This window comes from Balaenoptera ricei, chromosome 15, assembly GCF_028023285.1.
Source record: "Balaenoptera ricei isolate mBalRic1 chromosome 15, mBalRic1.hap2, whole genome shotgun sequence".
NCBI classification, from domain to species: domain Eukaryota; kingdom Metazoa; phylum Chordata; class Mammalia; order Artiodactyla; family Balaenopteridae; genus Balaenoptera; species Balaenoptera ricei.
In genome coordinates, this window is record NC_082653.1 from 23,876,636 (window position 1) to 23,894,290 (window position 17,655).

Genomic DNA, 17,655 nt, shown 5'->3' on the forward strand with positions numbered 1-17,655 from the left:
AAAGGACACTGCCACCCCATCGGGCAGGAATGGTCGCTCAGTATGGGATCGGGTTTTAGGTCTTCGGAAGAGTCGCCTCGGCCAGGACGCTTTAATCCCCAGTCTCCAGGGACCTCAGACCATAGGCAGTGTTGAAGAGGCGAAAAGACCGTTTCCAGAACGTACCCCTTAGGTCGACAGCGAGTCGGAGTCCCGTCCCGCAGGCCTTCACCTCCCGCCGAGGAGTAGCCCCGGCGGGGGACCTTCAGTTGCCTGTAGTCAGTAGGCTTATCGCTACGTGGTGGAAGATGGATCGGAAAGGGCAGAGAGAGCACCCTACCCGCCACCAAAATGCCGCGGAGTGTGGCGATGGGGATGGCAACGCGGGCAGTAAAAGAATTTACTGAGCCAGGGACTTCCCTGGCAGTCCAGTGGTTAGGACTCCGCGCTTCCACTGCAGGGTGCAGGGGTTCGATCCCTGGTGGGGGAACTAAGACCCTGCGTGCCGTGGTGTAGCAAAAAAAAAAAAAAAAAAAAGGAATTTACTGAGCCAGAAGTGAGGGTACAAAGTAGTTGTGGCACACAGGCTTAGTTGCTCCTCAGCATGTGGGATCTTCCGGGACCAGGGATCGAACCCGTGTCCCCTGAATTGGCGGGCGGATTCTTAACCAATGCCCCACCAGGGAAGTCCTGGATTGAAATTTTTTAATGGGAAAAAAAGAATCAGATTTTGGTTCTTCTGTCAGGGCATCATCAGTAGAACTAGGCACCATCTTGTGGTCCATTTAATCCTCAATACAATTCTGCGAGGTAGGCAGTATTTCCCTCCTTTCGCAGAGGCTCGAAGAAGTGAAGCAATTGCACGGAGCCCAGCGCCAGATACTGTTCGGATCCCAACAGCAGCTTCACTCCCTTAAGGCGGAGCTACCAAGCAAAAGTCGCCGAGCTCCTCTGCCACAAACACGGGCAACTTCCGGGAGCTACCCGAGAACCTCCGCGCGCTTGCACCGCCCCACCCCGCCCTGTGACGTCAACCATTCCATCCCGCCCTTTCTGGAACGCGGAGCTGCTGAGCGGGCTGGCGGCCATCTTGTGAAGCGGCGAAAGAGGTGGTGGCTGCTCTAGGCTCCGGGAAGCCGTTCGGGCTGGGGCTACCGACCGCGGGGCGGAGGCACTCGCGCGGGGGGTAACTCGGGTCTGGGTTCGGGTGCCGCGCAGCTCTCCCCGGTAAGACTCCCGCAGCCCCGGAACGGGCGGGGCTGTGCGGGGCTCGAGCCGCCCCTTGATGGCCCGGGGCGGGGCCTTCGGAGGCCTCGGAGCCCGCCGCAGCGAGCGCCCTACGCTGAAGGGTCGGGGCATGGCTGCGGGGGGCCTGGGGCGCCGCTTGTGCCTCTCGGTCCGGAGAGGTTGCAAGTAGGACACAAGAGAGGAGGAGCCTGCCTACGGAAGAGGGGACGAGGCCGTAGCGAGGACGCCCCCGTGGTCTGAGAGGGAGGAGGCCAGAACTGGGTGGCCCAGCGGCCTGCGAACGAACGGGAACTGCAGTGAAAACACACTACATCCCGAATGAGCAAGATTCTCTATGCCCCTACGTGGGGCAGAGGTTATAACTGTCCCGAAGTGAGGAGATAATCGTAGTGAGGACACTCCCTCCACCGGAAGTGGAAAGGAGGCCCCGGTGGCCTACCAGAAAAAGGGGACTACAATCTGGACACACCTGGGGGGAGGGAGCTGTAGTCGGTGCTCTCCCGTGAGTGTAGGAAGGAAGTCGGAATTGGCCGCCTTCTTGGCCTGAAGGTGGAGGCGGTTGCAGTGAAAAGCTTCCAAAGCCCAGCGTTGGGGCGGGGCTTACCCTCCGGGGTGTCGTTAATTTGAGAAGTCGGCCCCGGTAGCGTGGGGTGAGTCCGCCTCCGGGCCTCTTGGTCCCCGAGTAGGGAGGGGGCTGCTAAGAGCATAACCTTTACGCGTCCCTTGGGAGAGAGCCTCCAGCATCGAAGAAGGAGGAGGTCCAATGGGACGTGGAGGCTGGGTGATTTTGATGGAGAGTGAACTGAGTTTCTCTTTTGAAGGCTGGAGGTGGTAGTTTGCGGCCACGTGAAGTGGGTGCGAGGGGCTTTGAGAATCTGCAGGTTAATGACGGGGATGGTCACTAGTGCAGGAGGCTTAGCTGGTAGATTGTAAGTGCATGGACTGTATGTGTGCTTCCAATGTGTGCTTTATAGTGAAAAATTTGAGCTCCGGTGAGGGTTACTCTAGGTTATTCAGCCGTGAACCTGCCGAGAGTTGTATACTGAAAATAGCAGGCTCCATAAGAGAGGTTTCTGGACCCTAAAACCCTCCTTGACTCCGGATTCCCAGAGATGACCTAATGTAAATTGGGATAGTTGGCAGGAACCATTTTATATTATTCAAGACTAGGGTGATGCCAGTCAATATAAGCTACTAACAAAAATGATTGCAACTGAAGGTTTTGTTGAAGGAGAGACTTGTGACGAGTATTTCTTAGAGCTTCTTGCTTGAATGGTTGTAAATGATATAATTTTTGTAAAATGCAGTACTAGCAACATGAATTGCCTTGGAGTTTGTTATCTAGTTTACATTGTTAATGCGTTTCAGAGCCTTTGCAGTTGAAAAAAAAAATCCTAGAAGTCTGGACGTATAGGCCGTTCCTGTTGGATTTTGTTTTTTAATTATAGAAATATAATACAAGACTGGTTGTATTTGTTTTTGAAATTTGGTAGTTTTGGTAGCGTGGAGGATTCTGGATTTAGTGGAAGGAAATTGTGCTCAGGCATTTTCCAAAAATATTAAAACAATTGGGAAGAACTGTTACAGGTGGTTAAAAAAATTTATGGTAATTAATATTTGAAGAAAAATGTTTGGCGTGTTTATATAAAAGTTGAGGATGTGCTTAGTATTATTACTGGAAAAATAATGATGCAGGGAATGCATTTTTATATCATTTATATGCTTGATTATATATTGATTATTTTATGGATTGTGATGCATAATTTCAATTTTTCTTATGTTCATATCTGTTAGGTGAAAAATGTGAAGCTTTAGAAACCATCGTGGTAGTTACTTGGAACATACTGTTATGTGCTAATACCAGAAAACTTCAGGCTTCTTTCACTTTCTTTGACATACCAAATGACTTGATTTTTGCATGCGTTTGGGGGTTGCTGGTACAATTTGTAGATGTGAAACTTGATTTTGTGGGCCAGTGTGTTCCAGGTGCTGAAATCCACTGACAACGTTCATACTGTTTTTATTCCATTTTGTAGATAGTCACTCCATCATTTCAGTTGAATATTTTCTTCTGTAGATGAGGTAGGAAGAACTTCTGTCAGTAAGCGTTGCACAAAAGATGTTTTTAGATATCCCTCCCTAAAATGCAGGGACTGTCATCCATTTCTGTAATCTTCTGCCTGGCCCATAAGTGCTTGATAAATATTTGTGAATAAGTGAATATTGTTAAGTGTTTTAGGTCAACTAAGAAAAATCACTCAATCTTTAGTTTTATCAGATTTTACTACCACCACACATACACATTTTGGTTTGCATAGAGTTTAGTTCATTAAGTTTAAAGCCTTAAAACCAGTAGTGAGGGTGAATGTGGTTGGCTAGGTTAGAAGAAATATTGTTTCTTTGAAGTTTAAAGCAAGTAAGATAATGAACATTTTTGTTGGCATTTGGGGGGATTGAAAAATAACTTAATATTGTAGTGTTTTTGGCAAGAGAATAAATATCTTATTTAGAAGTGTCTTTTGATCTGCTGCCTTTGAGTACTGACTGGAGGTTAATGGGAAAGTTGAGTAACATGCTATCAAAGGTTTATATCTCCCTCAGTGTCAGAAGAATTGTTTTATTAAGAATGGTCCCAGAACCTGAAATGTGATCCATTTGGGGATGGGGACAAAATCAAGTTGATGAAGCTGTGTTTTTTTCCATAATGCATACCGTAATGTGATTATGCTGCTTGTAGCATTGTGCCCATTATGATTGGTTCTCTGTTGCTCATCTCTGTGGTGAACATTTGAAGGGTGATTTTTGTTTCTTTTGAATCTGAAGAACTTAGGTCTGCTGTACCCTGGTTCTTGTTGATCAAAGACTTACTATTGAACAAAGTTAAAATTCACTTTTGGATGTTTATTACCAAATGAAGAGTGGAAATGGTCAAGTTCTGATTTTTGCCTTGGCTTCCTGGTAAAGAGGATTGTTGTCAGACATTTTATCCTGAAATTCCAAGTTTTTGGAATGGCTAGTATTTAAGAAAATCTGTCTTGTCATAATAATATGCTAAACTTTTGTAGTAGATATTTGTAATTGTGCATATATCTGGAATTTGTAAGAAAGCCACTGTGGCCTAATTCTCAAGATAAAGTGCAAAAGTATACTAAAGCTTCTTGCCTTAGATCTTCTGAAATACATCAATGGATTTAATGGCAAATCAAGCCCATTTTCCCTTTCCATTATGCTCTCTGAATAGGTAAAACATGTATTTTAGGTGTTTTGTTGCTTAGAATTGTTTCAGTCTTATCTTTCTAAAATTCACCAAAGTTTAAAGGTGACTGGAGTGAATTTTTAAAGGTGACTGGAGTGACTGGTATCCTACATTCAGTTGCTGGCTGACATTTAGAACGCAGGAATAAGTAGGTTCCTGGAAAATAGTGATACTTCTATTTTAATTATTGTGCCCCTTTCAAAGTGAGGTGTTGAAAACAAAAGTATTTGAGTTCTCAATTTCTATTGGAAGGAAGAGCTATAACACCAAGAGTTGTGAAGTTCTGGCTGCTAGCCTGAGCTTTCTGTGTACTTTCCTTTGGCATGGGGTGAGATGTAGCTTCCCTTGTGCTGAAATAGAAAAGATTAACAAATTTATGACTAGATTGATTTTGTACTTTAAATTGAATGAGTTGAACTAGGGATTTGCTGAATTCAGCTGGGCCTTTCAGCTTTTCTCCTTGTTTAGTAATTTCTGGCAACCCTGTAAACATTTTTGGGAGTAGACCTAGAATGTTCTCTTTGGGCTTAACTGGCTGACCCCGAACTTGTTCCTCTCCAGTGGACATATGGTACCTTCTTGGATCTGGAAGGAAAGGGACTGAGGAACCTGTTTCCCTTACCTTCAGGCCATGTGTCCTGGCCCCACACCAGACCTTTTGAATTGGAATCTTCAGTAGGAGTCATCACAAGTGCTTAACTAAAAAATTACCCTGATTCTGAGGCTCATAGAGTCAAACTTGTACATTTAGAAAAAAAAATATTGCAATAATTCGTGCTCTTCCTTGTTGAGTGTAAACTTTATGTAAAGCAAGCTTTTTTCTGTTTTACGTTTCCCTTTGTGACCCGTTAGATAAAACTACTAGATGTGACTTGTTTTTAAATGAAGACTTAAAATTCTAGATTTAATTAGGATCGATTGTACAACATTTAAAAGATTAACACAATGCTCTGGGCTTCTGAAGGTGTTGCTTATGACATACAGCATAGCTTTTTGTGGCAAAACAATCTCCCTGTTCTTTAGTAATTTGAGTGGTTGTCTAGGTGATGTTTAGCTTGTTCTTCAGAAAAAGTTTGGAGTAATGGTAAAACGTTTGAATATGTCTTTCTGGTGATGAATATTAAGCTCAATGGTGGTATCTTGATCTTGAAAGATAGTTAAAAATAAGCATCATCATTCGAAGTAGGCGTCTATGGGTAATCTTGTACCTAACAGTGACAGTTTTCTTCTACTCTTTTGAATATAGTTGTCTAATCATTTGGTCATATAAATTGCTTGTGAATTGTTCATAACTTCACTAGTTTGGGAGAAATTCCAGTGAAAGATGAGTGACCTGTTTTTACTTTGGAAGGACTCTTAATATGCCGGACTTTTTTTTTTTTTTTTAACAAGTTTCTTGGAACCATTTTGGTGTTAGAAGAAAAAGCACTCTTCCTTAATATATTGAACTCTTGTGGTTTTAACCAGGAATTAGTCCTTATAGGCCAGACGTTTCACTTCACTTATGTTTTTTTTGTTGTTCGATTGCTATTTTGGTGCAAAGGAAAATATGTTGAAAGAGTAATTGCAGTAATTTCCATGAATATCCTTGATTGATGACTTAATTTGTCCCGGAACTGTTGCTATTGAACTTGTGCTTTTTCATCAAAAATTTGGTGGGAACCTGAGGAAATAGGTCGCCGTTGGACTTGTGTTATGGAATTTTCTGGACTGGTTTAATCATCAAGTGATGAAAGCAATTACCAGCTGTGAAGCTGATCTTTATGACTGTTTTAGTTTTCGATTGATTCTTTCTTGGGCTAATTTGTGACACATTCTTGATGTATGCAAATATATAATGCTTTGAGAGAAAGCAATTTGAAAGCAATACCAAATAATAAACGTGTGGGATTTTGGTACCTGTCTTTTTTTTTTTTTTTTCCTAATACATTGTAATGATGTACTCCGGTGGTTTCAGACTCGCCCTTTAATATACAGTTCAGTGTGGCCTGTGCGTGTTTTGTGTTTCCTGCATTGATTTTTGCCTCCATTTATTCTCTATTGCAGTCTAAAAGTTGGTTTTAATTGGTTGCCCACAGGATTGACTTGGCCTCTACTTCTTGTTAAGAAAATACATCTCTTGTTTTATCAGGTAAGAGATTTTGAATAGAGGGTTTATTTTTATACAAAATAAATTGAGATAGCTTATTAAATAACATGAAAATATGTGTAATAACTAAATTGTGGTTTTTTGTTTGTAATAAGCTTATTTGAGGGATGGGAGAGGGGTGGACTGGGTGTCTTGAACAGTTGTTGCTTCCTTTGGGAGTCAGTTTTCTATGGATGCATTTCTCCTGCTGAGTTCCTGATTATTAGGCAGTAAGTAGCTGTTTTTTTTCCTCAGTAGCATTCTAGACTAACTACAAATATGGGTGCTTGTTATTGGTACGGTTTTTTAATATTCCTTTGTGGAATAGGTATAGAAAATGGGTCATGTTTTAGAGTACAAATTGACTTTAGGTGGAACCTTAGTGATTGGAATCTAACTTCTTGTTAAATAACTAAGATAGGCTCAAGCAAGATAGGTTGAAATGACTCATCTGTCAAACAGGTACTTTGTAGCAGAATAGCAGATCTTACTTCAGGTTTTTGAGAACCTAAAAACTTTTCCTGTTTAGATGACTTTATGAATAAATCTTGTGCACTGCTTTGGTTTACTCAGCCCTTTTCTAGATGGTAATCTGGGCAGACTTTCAATATCATGTTTTCACATGTACCTTGTACAGACTTTCACTAAATCCCTTCCCTCAGCTGCAGATGGTTTGAAGACTTAATTGTGTATGTCACTTTAGCCCTGTGCTTAATTCTTGGGACCATATCAAATTTCCATTTTATTGTCCTAATGCAAACTAACATCTCTCTCTCTCTCTTTCTCAAGTTTTGGGGATCTAGATTACCCATGATGTTTCCCCCAATTAGCGATTAAGTGATTTTTGAAGTTGAACGGAATGCTATCTCATCTTTGCGTACAGCCAATATTCTAGAGTTAGTAAGGAGTGAGAATTTGATTTAATGAATCGGAACCTTCTTGATGAACTTCTTAAAGACTGCTAAATAGTAAATAAGGGCAAAAGAGTCTGTTGGTGTGACGTTTTTAGTATTAATTTTTCTTGTTGACGCTTGCAGACCGAAAATGAAAAGCTTCCCCCTGCCCCTTCCCAAATTTCTAATGTTTTATATGGTCTCGTTTTCTGTTTGCCAGTCCATCTTTCTGGATTAAGTTTGAAGGTGGCTTTTGTTTTTGTGTATGTGTGTGTGAGAAAAGTGTAAAAGCCAAACAGTATATTTCTCTTTTGTGTGCAGCAATTGTAATATTGAGATATAATTGCAGATTTTGTTGCCTTAAATTAGTATTCATGTAATATTTGACATTGAAAAACTGCTTTCATGGAGTTATAGAATTCTTAGCGCTTGGAGCAGGAAACTTTGCTCTTCTAGTGTTCTCATTTGAAAAGTGATGAAACCAAAGCTCAAATAATTTATAATTTTCCTAAGATCACAGAGCCAGTTTAATATAGGTTTATATTTAAAAGTTGATTTTAAAAATGGCTTGGAAAACACCCTTTGTTGTTGACCATATAAATTTCAAATTAATATTTTTTTCAGTCACAAGAGTTTGTTTTGGATTACTTTATACATGGCTGCCCTTCCATTTACTCTTAGAAACCATATGAATTGAAATACTGAAATTTTATTTAAGTCTGGGAGAAACTTTTCTTTTTTGATTATATCAAAATGGACATTATCTACAGAGATTAGTGAGTACCCAGAAATTCCACAGGAGTTATGTTGAGTCACAACCACTGAATAAAGTTCGTACACTAGTTCAAAAATAAAAAATCCCTCTTTTTCATTATCAGCCCTCCCCTGTGGGATAAACAAGACTTTTTATTAAATGGAGGGCTTGAGAATGAGTCCTTGGACCTGGGTTTTAATTAAAATAGCCATGGTGAATGGCACTGTAACCAGGTTCTACTTTTTGGAGTGATGCTACAGGTAACTAATATTTTGGCTGTCTTACTCAGTATTTCTTCTGGATACTTAGTACGTATTAACCTTATATGTAATACGTAATTCCATATGTCATTTTCTTTAATAAATAAAGCTATTTCTTTAATAAATAAAGTGGTTTCATCCTAGGATGAAATATGAAATCAGTTCTCATTTGAGACTTGAATCTGCTTTAGTGTTAAGTATTATTTGAAATTCATTATTATTCCCGCTTTGTTTCTGTTGTTTTGAGATTAAGCCATATAAAATGATACCAGTAATTCTACAGTTGTCAAAAGTTTATAAGGAAGATGCTGAGCCAGTTTTAAATATTAACTTTGATTCATCCTTTGTATCTTTTCCCCTGTAGATTGTTAAACTTTGTTTCCTGATTTGACTTACACATTTCTTTTAAATCTTATTGAATAATTAGTGGTCTGAATGATGATACAATTGGTGATTTTCTTGTCCTATGGTTGTTTTTTTCCTGAAATTTTTGAGTCTTGGGGCTGAACTTCTAAGTGTTTTCAGAATTAATGCCTTTTGGATGTTGAAATTGGGTTTTTACATTGTAAATGGCATATAACATTCAGTTTTTAGAATATCCAAATTTAAAAAATGACATTGCTTGTGATAGTTTGAGGGAATACTTGAGGGCCTAATACGGTAGATGGTCATTCTTGTAGCTGAAAACTTGGTGTGATAAACAGGAGTCTGACCTGGCCGTTGCCTTTTCTCATCTGCAGGTGTGTGTGGTTTCAGCGCAGCATGGCTGTGGTCATCCGTTTGCAAGGTCTCCCAATTGTGGCGGGGACCATGGACATTCGCCACTTCTTCTCTGGATTGACCATCCCTGATGGGGGCGTGCATATTGTAGGGGGTGAACTGGGTGAGGCTTTCATCGTTTTTGCCACTGATGAAGATGCAAGGCTTGGTATGATGCGCACTGGTGGTACAATTAAAGGGTCAAAAGTAACACTATTGTTGAGTAGTAAAACGGAAATGCAGAATATGATTGAATTGAGTCGTAGGCGTTTTGAAACTGCCAACTTAGATATACCACCAGCAAATGCTAGTAGATCAGGACCTCCACCTAGTTCAGGAATGAGTGGCAGGGTAAACTTGCCTACGACAGTACCCAACTTTAATAATCCCTCACCCAGTGTAGTTACTGCCGCCACTTCTGTTCATGAAAGCAACAAAAACGTACAGACATTTTCCACAGCCAGCATAGGAACGGCTCCTCCGAATATGGGGGCCTCCTTTGGGAGCCCAACGTTTAGCTCAACCATTCCGAGCACAGCCTCTCCAATGAACACAGTCCCACCTCCGCCAATTCCTCCTATCCCAGCGATGCCATCTTTGCCACCAATGCCGTCCATTCCTCCAATACCAGTTCCTCCCCCGGTACCTACATTGCCTCCTGTGCCTCCTGTGCCCCCAATACCCCCAGTCCCTTCTGTGCCACCCATGACCCCACTGCCACCCATGTCAGGCATGCCACCCTTGAACCCGCCTCCTGTGGCACCTCTACCTGCTGGAATGAATGGCTCTGGAGCACCTATGAATCTGAACAATAACCTGAACCCTGTGTTTCTGGGTCCATTGAATCCTGTTAACCCTATCCAGATGAACTCTCAAAGCAGTGTGAAACCACTTCCCATCAACCCTGATGATCTGTATGTCAGTGTGCATGGAATGCCCTTTTCTGCAATGGAAAATGATGTCAGAGATTTTTTCCATGGGCTCCGTGTTGATGCAGTGCATTTGTTGAAAGATCATGTAGGTCGAAATAATGGGAATGGATTGGTTAAGTTTCTCTCCCCTCAAGATACATTTGAAGCTTTGAAGCGAAACAGAATGCTGATGATTCAACGCTATGTGGAAGTTAGTCCTGCCACAGAGAGACAGTGGGTAGCTGCTGGAGGCCATATCACTTTTAAGCAAAGTATAGGACCTTCTGGACAAACCCATCCCCCTCCTCAGGCACTTCCCAGGTCAAAATCGCCCAGTGGGCAGAAAAGGTCAAGGTCAAGATCACCACACGAGGCTGGTTTTTGTGTTTACTTGAAAGGGCTACCCTTTGAAGCAGAAAACAAACATGTCATTGATTTTTTTAAAAAGTTGGATATTGTGGAAGATAGTATTTATATTGCTTATGGACCCAATGGGAAAGCAACGGGTGAAGGCTTCGTAGAGTTCAGGAATGAGGCTGACTATAAGGCTGCTCTGTGTCGTCATAAACAATACATGGGCAATCGCTTTATTCAAGTTCATCCAATTACCAAGAAAGGTATGCTAGAAAAGATAGATATGATTCGAAAAAGATTGCAGAACTTCAGCTATGACCAGAGGGAAATGATGTTAAATCCGGAGGGGGATGTCACCTCTGCCAAAGTCTGTGCGCATATAACAAATATTCCCTTCAGCATTACCAAGATGGATGTTCTCCAGTTCCTAGAAGGAATCCCAGTGGATGAAAATGCTGTACATGTTCTTGTTGATAACAATGGGCAAGGTCTAGGACAGGCATTGGTTCAGTTTAAAAATGAAGATGATGCACGTAAGTCTGAACGCTTACACCGTAAAAAACTTAATGGGAGAGAAGCTTTTGTTCATGTAGTTACTCTAGAAGATATGAGAGAGATTGAGAAAAATCCTCCTGCCCAAGGAAAAAAGGGGTTAAAGATGCCTGTGCCAGGTAATCCTGCAGTTCCAGGAATTCCCAGTGTGGGAATGCCCAGTGCGGGACTGCCCAATGCGGGAATGCACAATGCAGGAATGCACAATGCAGGAATGCCCAATGCAGGAATGCCCAATGCAGGAATGCCCGGTGCCGGAATGCCCGGTGTGGGAATACCCAGTGCAGGAATGCCTAGTGCAGGAGGTGAAGAGCATGCCTTCTTGACTGTAGGATCTAAGGAGGCCAACAATGGGCCTCCATTTAACTTTCCTGGTAATTTTGGTGGGTCAAATGCCTTTGGACCACCACTCCCTCCTCCAGGATTAGGAGGGGCCTTTGGTGATGCTAGGCCTGGAATGCCTTCAGTTGGAAATAGTGGTTTGCCTGGTCTAGGACTGGATGTTCCAGGTTTTGGAGGTGGACCAAATAATTTAAGTGGACCAGGATTTGGAGGGGGCCCTCAGAATTTTGGAAATGGCCCTGGTAGCTTAGGTGGCCCCCCTGGCTTTGGAAGCGGCCCTCCTGGCCTTGGAAGTGCCCCTGGGCATTTGAGTGGCCCTCCAGCCTTTGGCCCTGGCCCTGGCCCAGGCCCTGGCCCAGGCCCAGTCCATGTTGGTGGTCCTCCTGGCTTTGGATCTAGTTCTGGAAAACCAGGACCAACAGTAATTAAAGTACAGAACATGCCCTTCACTGTGTCTATTGATGAGATTTTAGATTTCTTTTATGGCTATCAAGTGATCCCAGGCTCAGTGTGTTTAAAATACAATGAAAAAGGTATGCCCACAGGTGAAGCTATGGTGGCTTTCGAATCTCGGGATGAAGCCACAGCTGCTGTCATTGACTTAAATGACAGACCTATTGGCTCTAGGAAAGTAAAACTCGTATTAGGGTAGCTGTTCACATCAATTCTTCATAGGGTAGATATAGTCTTCATAGTGCTGTGATTAATGCATTCAGATTGTTTTCCTAGTGTTTCCAGGTTAGAGCCTGTGGATTGTTTCAATTGCATATAGATTGGTTTCCATAACATAGAGCATTGGTTGACTGTTTACAGAAGACTCACTACCAGGATAAACATTGCTGTATGTTACAGTAAAGCTGTCCGGAGAGAACACAAAAATGATTTTGGCATACTATTAGAGAAACCATTTGTAAAACTCAAATGACCACATAAAGCTTATCCAGGAGTCTAGATTGGTTTTGTTTTATACCATATGGAATGAAGAAAATAGAAATGTCAATAGAGCTCATTGAGGGTGCTCTTGCCAGCTGCTGAAAAATAGAAGCTGGCTACTCTTGGAATTTGGTTTAAAGCTGGACAGATTTGCTTTGTTATAGGGTCAAAGCTTTGTCTAAAGTCCTCATTTTCTTTTAAAATTGAATAAAATCTCTGTATACAGATTCACTGTATGTACCTTTATTGCTTCTTGAGGGTTCTTGCTGTATAGACAGTCCTTCTGAAGTTGCTGCTTTATTTGCCTAATTGACTCATTTGTAAATGAGCAGAATTGTTTTGTTGATGTTTTTCTAATATAAAACTCCACACTTGGTTTGTGCTATAACCTTGAACTTTGATTTCTGATGTCAGTCACACTTAAAACTGTGTGGAATAAGACGTTTGCCACAAAAATAAAATATGGAGTCCTCTACCTACCAGAGCCTTTTTGGTTTGACCGCCAAGTTTTAGTTTAGTCAGTTTAAAAATTGTTCATGTTGTTTGGATGGCATCGAAAACCAGAAACCACTTTTAATGGTCATTGTTTAAGATGCCTGATTTGAAGTCTTGCCCAAGATGTACTAATGTTCTGGCAATTTCCTTCTGTCCCAAATTTATGTGAAATTTTGACCTGTAACTAAACAAAAAGGGTCCATTCATAAGAAAGCATTATTATATACAGGTCTTTAAAATTGTAGTTGAAATTGTTAGCTTTGTTAGCAGTAGTGTTAACAGAATAAAAGATCCATAAGCTGGTCCATAGGTCGATATATATTTAATCCTGTTAATTGGAGGCTTTTTGGTCTAGTTGTTTGATCAGGAGCCTGGTTACAAAAATTCCTTATACAGAGTACAAGTGCAGCTGCCAGAGGGGAGAGAATTGAGGCTCCTTGCCCTTTCATACTCTGGCATTCAGGACTAAGGCAGGAGGACCACGTGGGTTCTGGTTGGTGAGTGTCCTTGTCACGAAAACATTTGCCTTACAACGTCCTGCTCACTGCCACAAAAGGCTCTACTTATGGTTACTTTTCTTCTTAGTTAAAATGCTCTAAAGACGTGTCACATTATATTATAAACATGGAATGGGAGGTTGGTGAGATAATCATGAAAAACAAATTTTGTCTTTTACATGGGCCTCTGTCTTGGTTTGAAACATCCCCAACATTTCCTACAAATCAATTTACTTACAAAGGGGTCAGCCTTTTAAAAGAAATATTTTCTATTTAAGAAAAATAGTGCCTTTTGGGTGTTGCAATTCAGTGGAACACTGAAATACAGCGTCGTGTAATTTAGAGTTAAGAGTGGCAACAGTTTCATTTGTGTGCTCAGATTTGGAAAGCTTTTTCATCACTACAATCTTAGAGGATTGACAGTACAGGATATTTTGTTTAGGGAAAGGATTATTTAGACTTTCAAAGAAGAAATGGCTGTGTTGTGGGTCTTTTGCTAATTCGCGAATACAAATTTGCTTTGACAGATCACTAGATATTGCCTCCTCAACTAAAAAAGCAATATGATGTTTGTATATGCTGTTCAATTTAAGTTTTCTGTTAAGTAATTTCTCATTCCAAAGACAGAGTGCAAAAAACTTCAGCGCTGCTTGGGAGTCTTATTTCAACTGCAGATTATTTTCCCCATTGGAAAGCTGACTATTTTTATTTTAGAAAAATGGGTTGTTTGAAGATGAAAGTCTTTTTATCTTTTTTCACAGTTTATTTTGGTTATGTGTTCGTACGTTCTTATTAAATATTTCATATACTTTATTGCAACTACTTTGTTATTTCTACGTTTTAGATTAATGCTGAAAAGGAAAACTTGATTTCATTGTTCATCAAATTAAATAAATTAAGAAAATAGTGGTTTGTGTAGAAATTGGAGAGAATTGTGTTTCATATTTGGTTGAATCACAACAGTGCTTCTCTTGTTGTGAAATGTAATTAAATGCTTTGCCCTCTGGTACTTGATTTTTGTGTATCTGAGACTTATTAACATAGTGCTAACTGCTAAGCATACTGTTCATCTTGTTCTGGGCACTGGAGTTTGACTTTTTAAAAAATTCTTGAAAATATGTTCTGTGCAACTATTCATACCTCTCTTACCTGCAAATTTTCTCGTAAGAACTAGGTTTGGGGTGAAAATTTACATTATTTTCTCATTTGCTTTGTATGGTATGAAGGATTTGTAAAGCTTCGCTCAAAGTGGTGTGTATTTGTAAACACTATCATGATATTTTCAATCTTATGTGTAAATTTTATTGCCTGTTTTTGGTGACTCTGACATTAATAGAAGAGAAACTTTTCCATTAGGTTTAAACCTTCCCCCCCCCATTTTTTTGTTTGCTTGGTTTTTTTTTTTAGCTTAAAGGGTTAGAGAAATCTACAAAATGTATTTTATAAATAAGCAAACTTGTAAACTTTTCCTGAACTTTAGTGAAACAGTTCGTAAGCAAAATTTGGAGGTGTGTTCTGTGTTTCCACTGTAGTTTGGATGTATAATTATTAGTGGCTTTTTTTTTAATGCAACACTGTTAAGTGAAATGTAGTTTCTAGCTTTGTGCTCCAAGTTGTCAAAGCATTGATAGTGGAAATTCCATTAGGAAACTTTATTCAGAATTTCAGAGAGGTAACAGTGTAATTAGGTCAGTCTTAACCCACTGGATGAAAATCTAGGGCTGTGTATGGAAGTAAGCAAACATACATTTTGGGTGGAAATACCTTAGATAAAAATAAGGATGCACGAAAGCCTTAATCAAACTCAAAGTCCCTTTTATTGGATTCCATCATCGTGTACAGGTGTGGGTCAAGTGTTTAAAAATAAATCCACTCATCAGTTGAAGAACACTTTAAAAATGAGTAAAGAAAATGTAAAATTGCTGCTAGTCAAATCTTCTGGAAAGAATTTCTGGCAGTGGTCACTTTTAAAAATTATTTCCCACTCTTGCAAACATTTAAATTGTTTTACTGGCAGTTCTGTAGTAGTCCAAACTTTAGAAACCAAACACAATAAAATAACTCATTGCCAATATGGCCACAACAGTGCCAGCAAATACTGCCTTGGCTTCATTCGGCAGAGATTTTTGTTTATATAGATGAAGTCTTGAATACTGTTCAATAAACTTGTCACGAAATAAAACAGGCTGATGCTTTTAATGCTTTAACTGTACACGAGTACTCTACTGAGCTATACCATCAGGTATTTTGGGGTTTTTTAAAAACTCCTGAAAATATTTTGTGCCTTTGGAAAGGTGGCTTTGGTGATCTTGGAGGTAACAATTGTTGCTTATCCTTGTCTGCTAATGCTGAAGTGTGGAAAGAAGAGGATACCTGGAACTGCAGGGAGGAATCTTGACTCTAGGTCAGATCTGTGGTATCCACCTTTTCAGACTTACGTGAGTTTTGCTAGCAAGTCACTTTGTTATGTGGACTCAGAAAGAACTGGAAACCAGATGCTCCTTTTCACAAAAGGAGTTTTAAAGGGGGCTGTGAATTGTTTTTTAAAAACTGATTAGGAAATGGGAAAACAGATTTTCAGAATACATTGTCAGTTGCACATACCTCTAAAGCTTTCTTTTTCTTTTTTGTTATTTGTTTTTGCATTAGTATGTGAGGTATTTGAGGTGGGGAAGAGGGGAGAGGAATCAAAAATATTGCTGCTTTCCGACGTTGATGCTCTGGTTTTGTCCCTTCCACATTGGTTCAACTTCTACTGAAAAAATTAGCAAATAAAAAGTTTCCGTAAACTCCGCAGAGTCTCTTTAAAAAAAAAAAAAAAATCTGGATTGGACTTGCAGAGAAATTAGTGCGCTGTTCCTTTTAACCAAAACTCTTGAAAAATGTTTGTAACTTTTATCTTTATCATGAAAGTTTTAGCCTGTATTTGAGTTTGAATACCCAACTTGTTTTAGAGAGGTTTAGACTAGACATAATTAATTCCAGGTAGTTGCTGATCTGTTTTTAAAATTACGACAGTTTGACTAAGCATTTGAAAAATCGCAGAGTGAAATCGGCTGCCTAAGGATATCCAGAATGGCGTTTACCATCTTAAAGGGGTGGACTGTGTGCTAATATGTCTCCGTTTCTTGCTCAGGAGCGATCACTCAACTTCTGTAATTCATTGTTGTCTGCTTTCCATTGTTTTACAGCAAGTAATAGTCTATCAATTTTGTGCATCGCCACCGTTCTCCTTACCCCCCAAAAGTAGAGCTTTTACGGGATATGGTAGAATCCAAACTTATGGCTATCCTTTTTAATTAAAAAAATTGCTTGATATCAGTATTGTCTTTTTAGCATAAAATCTTTAGATCACACTGACTTACTGTAAAATGTTCTGGAAAGAGTGTACTCTCGTGGTGGCACAGTTCTCTGATGCTGTAGTGACTTTTCTGGGAAAACTCTTCTGTTCAACAAATAAGCAAGCTCATCTCTTATTGGTGCCTGCTCATGTAAATCTTAATTCTTTACTGTGCTATTCCTTGGTGCCTTGAGCTATTTTGTGCCAGAGGATCTCACAAGCATCCTAGAGTATGGCTCCTTTTCTGGATCAACATAACTAGCAACAAGCAACTAAGGTGGCAACTGCTTTTCTACATATTGCTCTACTACTGAAGGGGCAAAAAGCCACCTGATGCAAACATTCCAGCCCCAGGGACAGAGGGCAGCACTCTAAAACTCTGAGGACAGGGAAGTAGTGCTCATTAACCATATTCCTTGAATTCTGTCAAGAGTCCCAGGAACCTCTCCCCAGCAAAAATGTTGACCATTAGGTCACAGAGACTAAGCAAACACCAGCTGTAGAGAAGTGGTTAAATAGCACAGCAGAGCATTGGATTTGGCACCCTAGCTGTTCCGGACATCTGGACTCTGATTTCAGTGACTTAATAATTTCATGTCATTTTTCCTAGTCAACTGATGGCCTGCCATTTCATGTTGAGAGAAGGAGGAGGTGACTATTTGGGGAAAATAGAGCTATGACCGGCAAGAGAACATAATTAAATATGGACAGAGTTAAAGATGTTGAATAAGCATAACACATCCCAATATTACAAAATAGCAAGCTATGCTATGTTCAAACAGACTGCTCCTTGGTGTTTGATTCCCTCTCTATTTTGATGCTCTCAGTTTTCCACTTTTACCTGCTTGTAAAGTAAGCCTGCTGGTAACCAGCACTATGAGTTTTACTTAGACTGAAGCCCCCTCACTGCTGTCTCTGTAGCCCTAACCTCCTAACTGGGGTGGGGGGTGGGTG

At 40.4% G+C, this 17,655-nt stretch overlaps 1 protein-coding gene across 13 annotated transcripts in view; it reads left to right on the forward strand.

Annotated features, from left to right (window-relative positions):
• The first annotated feature begins 1,032 nt into the window (after nt 1-1,032).
• The window catches only part of LOC132348905 (RNA-binding protein 12), a 37,657-nt gene continuing 21,034 nt past the window's right edge, over nt 1,033-17,655 (forward strand). The window contains exons 1-3 of one of the 13 annotated variants that reach the window (XM_059896868.1): nt 1,034-1,088; nt 6,530-6,614; nt 9,259-13,385. In XM_059896868.1, coding sequence (XP_059752851.1) covers nt 9,281-12,088 — 2,808 coding nt within the window. In that variant the 5' untranslated portion in view covers nt 1,034-1,088; nt 6,530-6,614; nt 9,259-9,280 and the 3' untranslated portion in view covers nt 12,089-13,385. Of the gene's footprint in view, nt 1,207-1,777; nt 1,878-6,529; nt 6,615-9,258; nt 13,386-17,655 lie in introns of those variants that run through there. The other 12 variants (XM_059896871.1, XM_059896867.1, XM_059896870.1 and 9 more) reach the window with 12 other exon arrangements.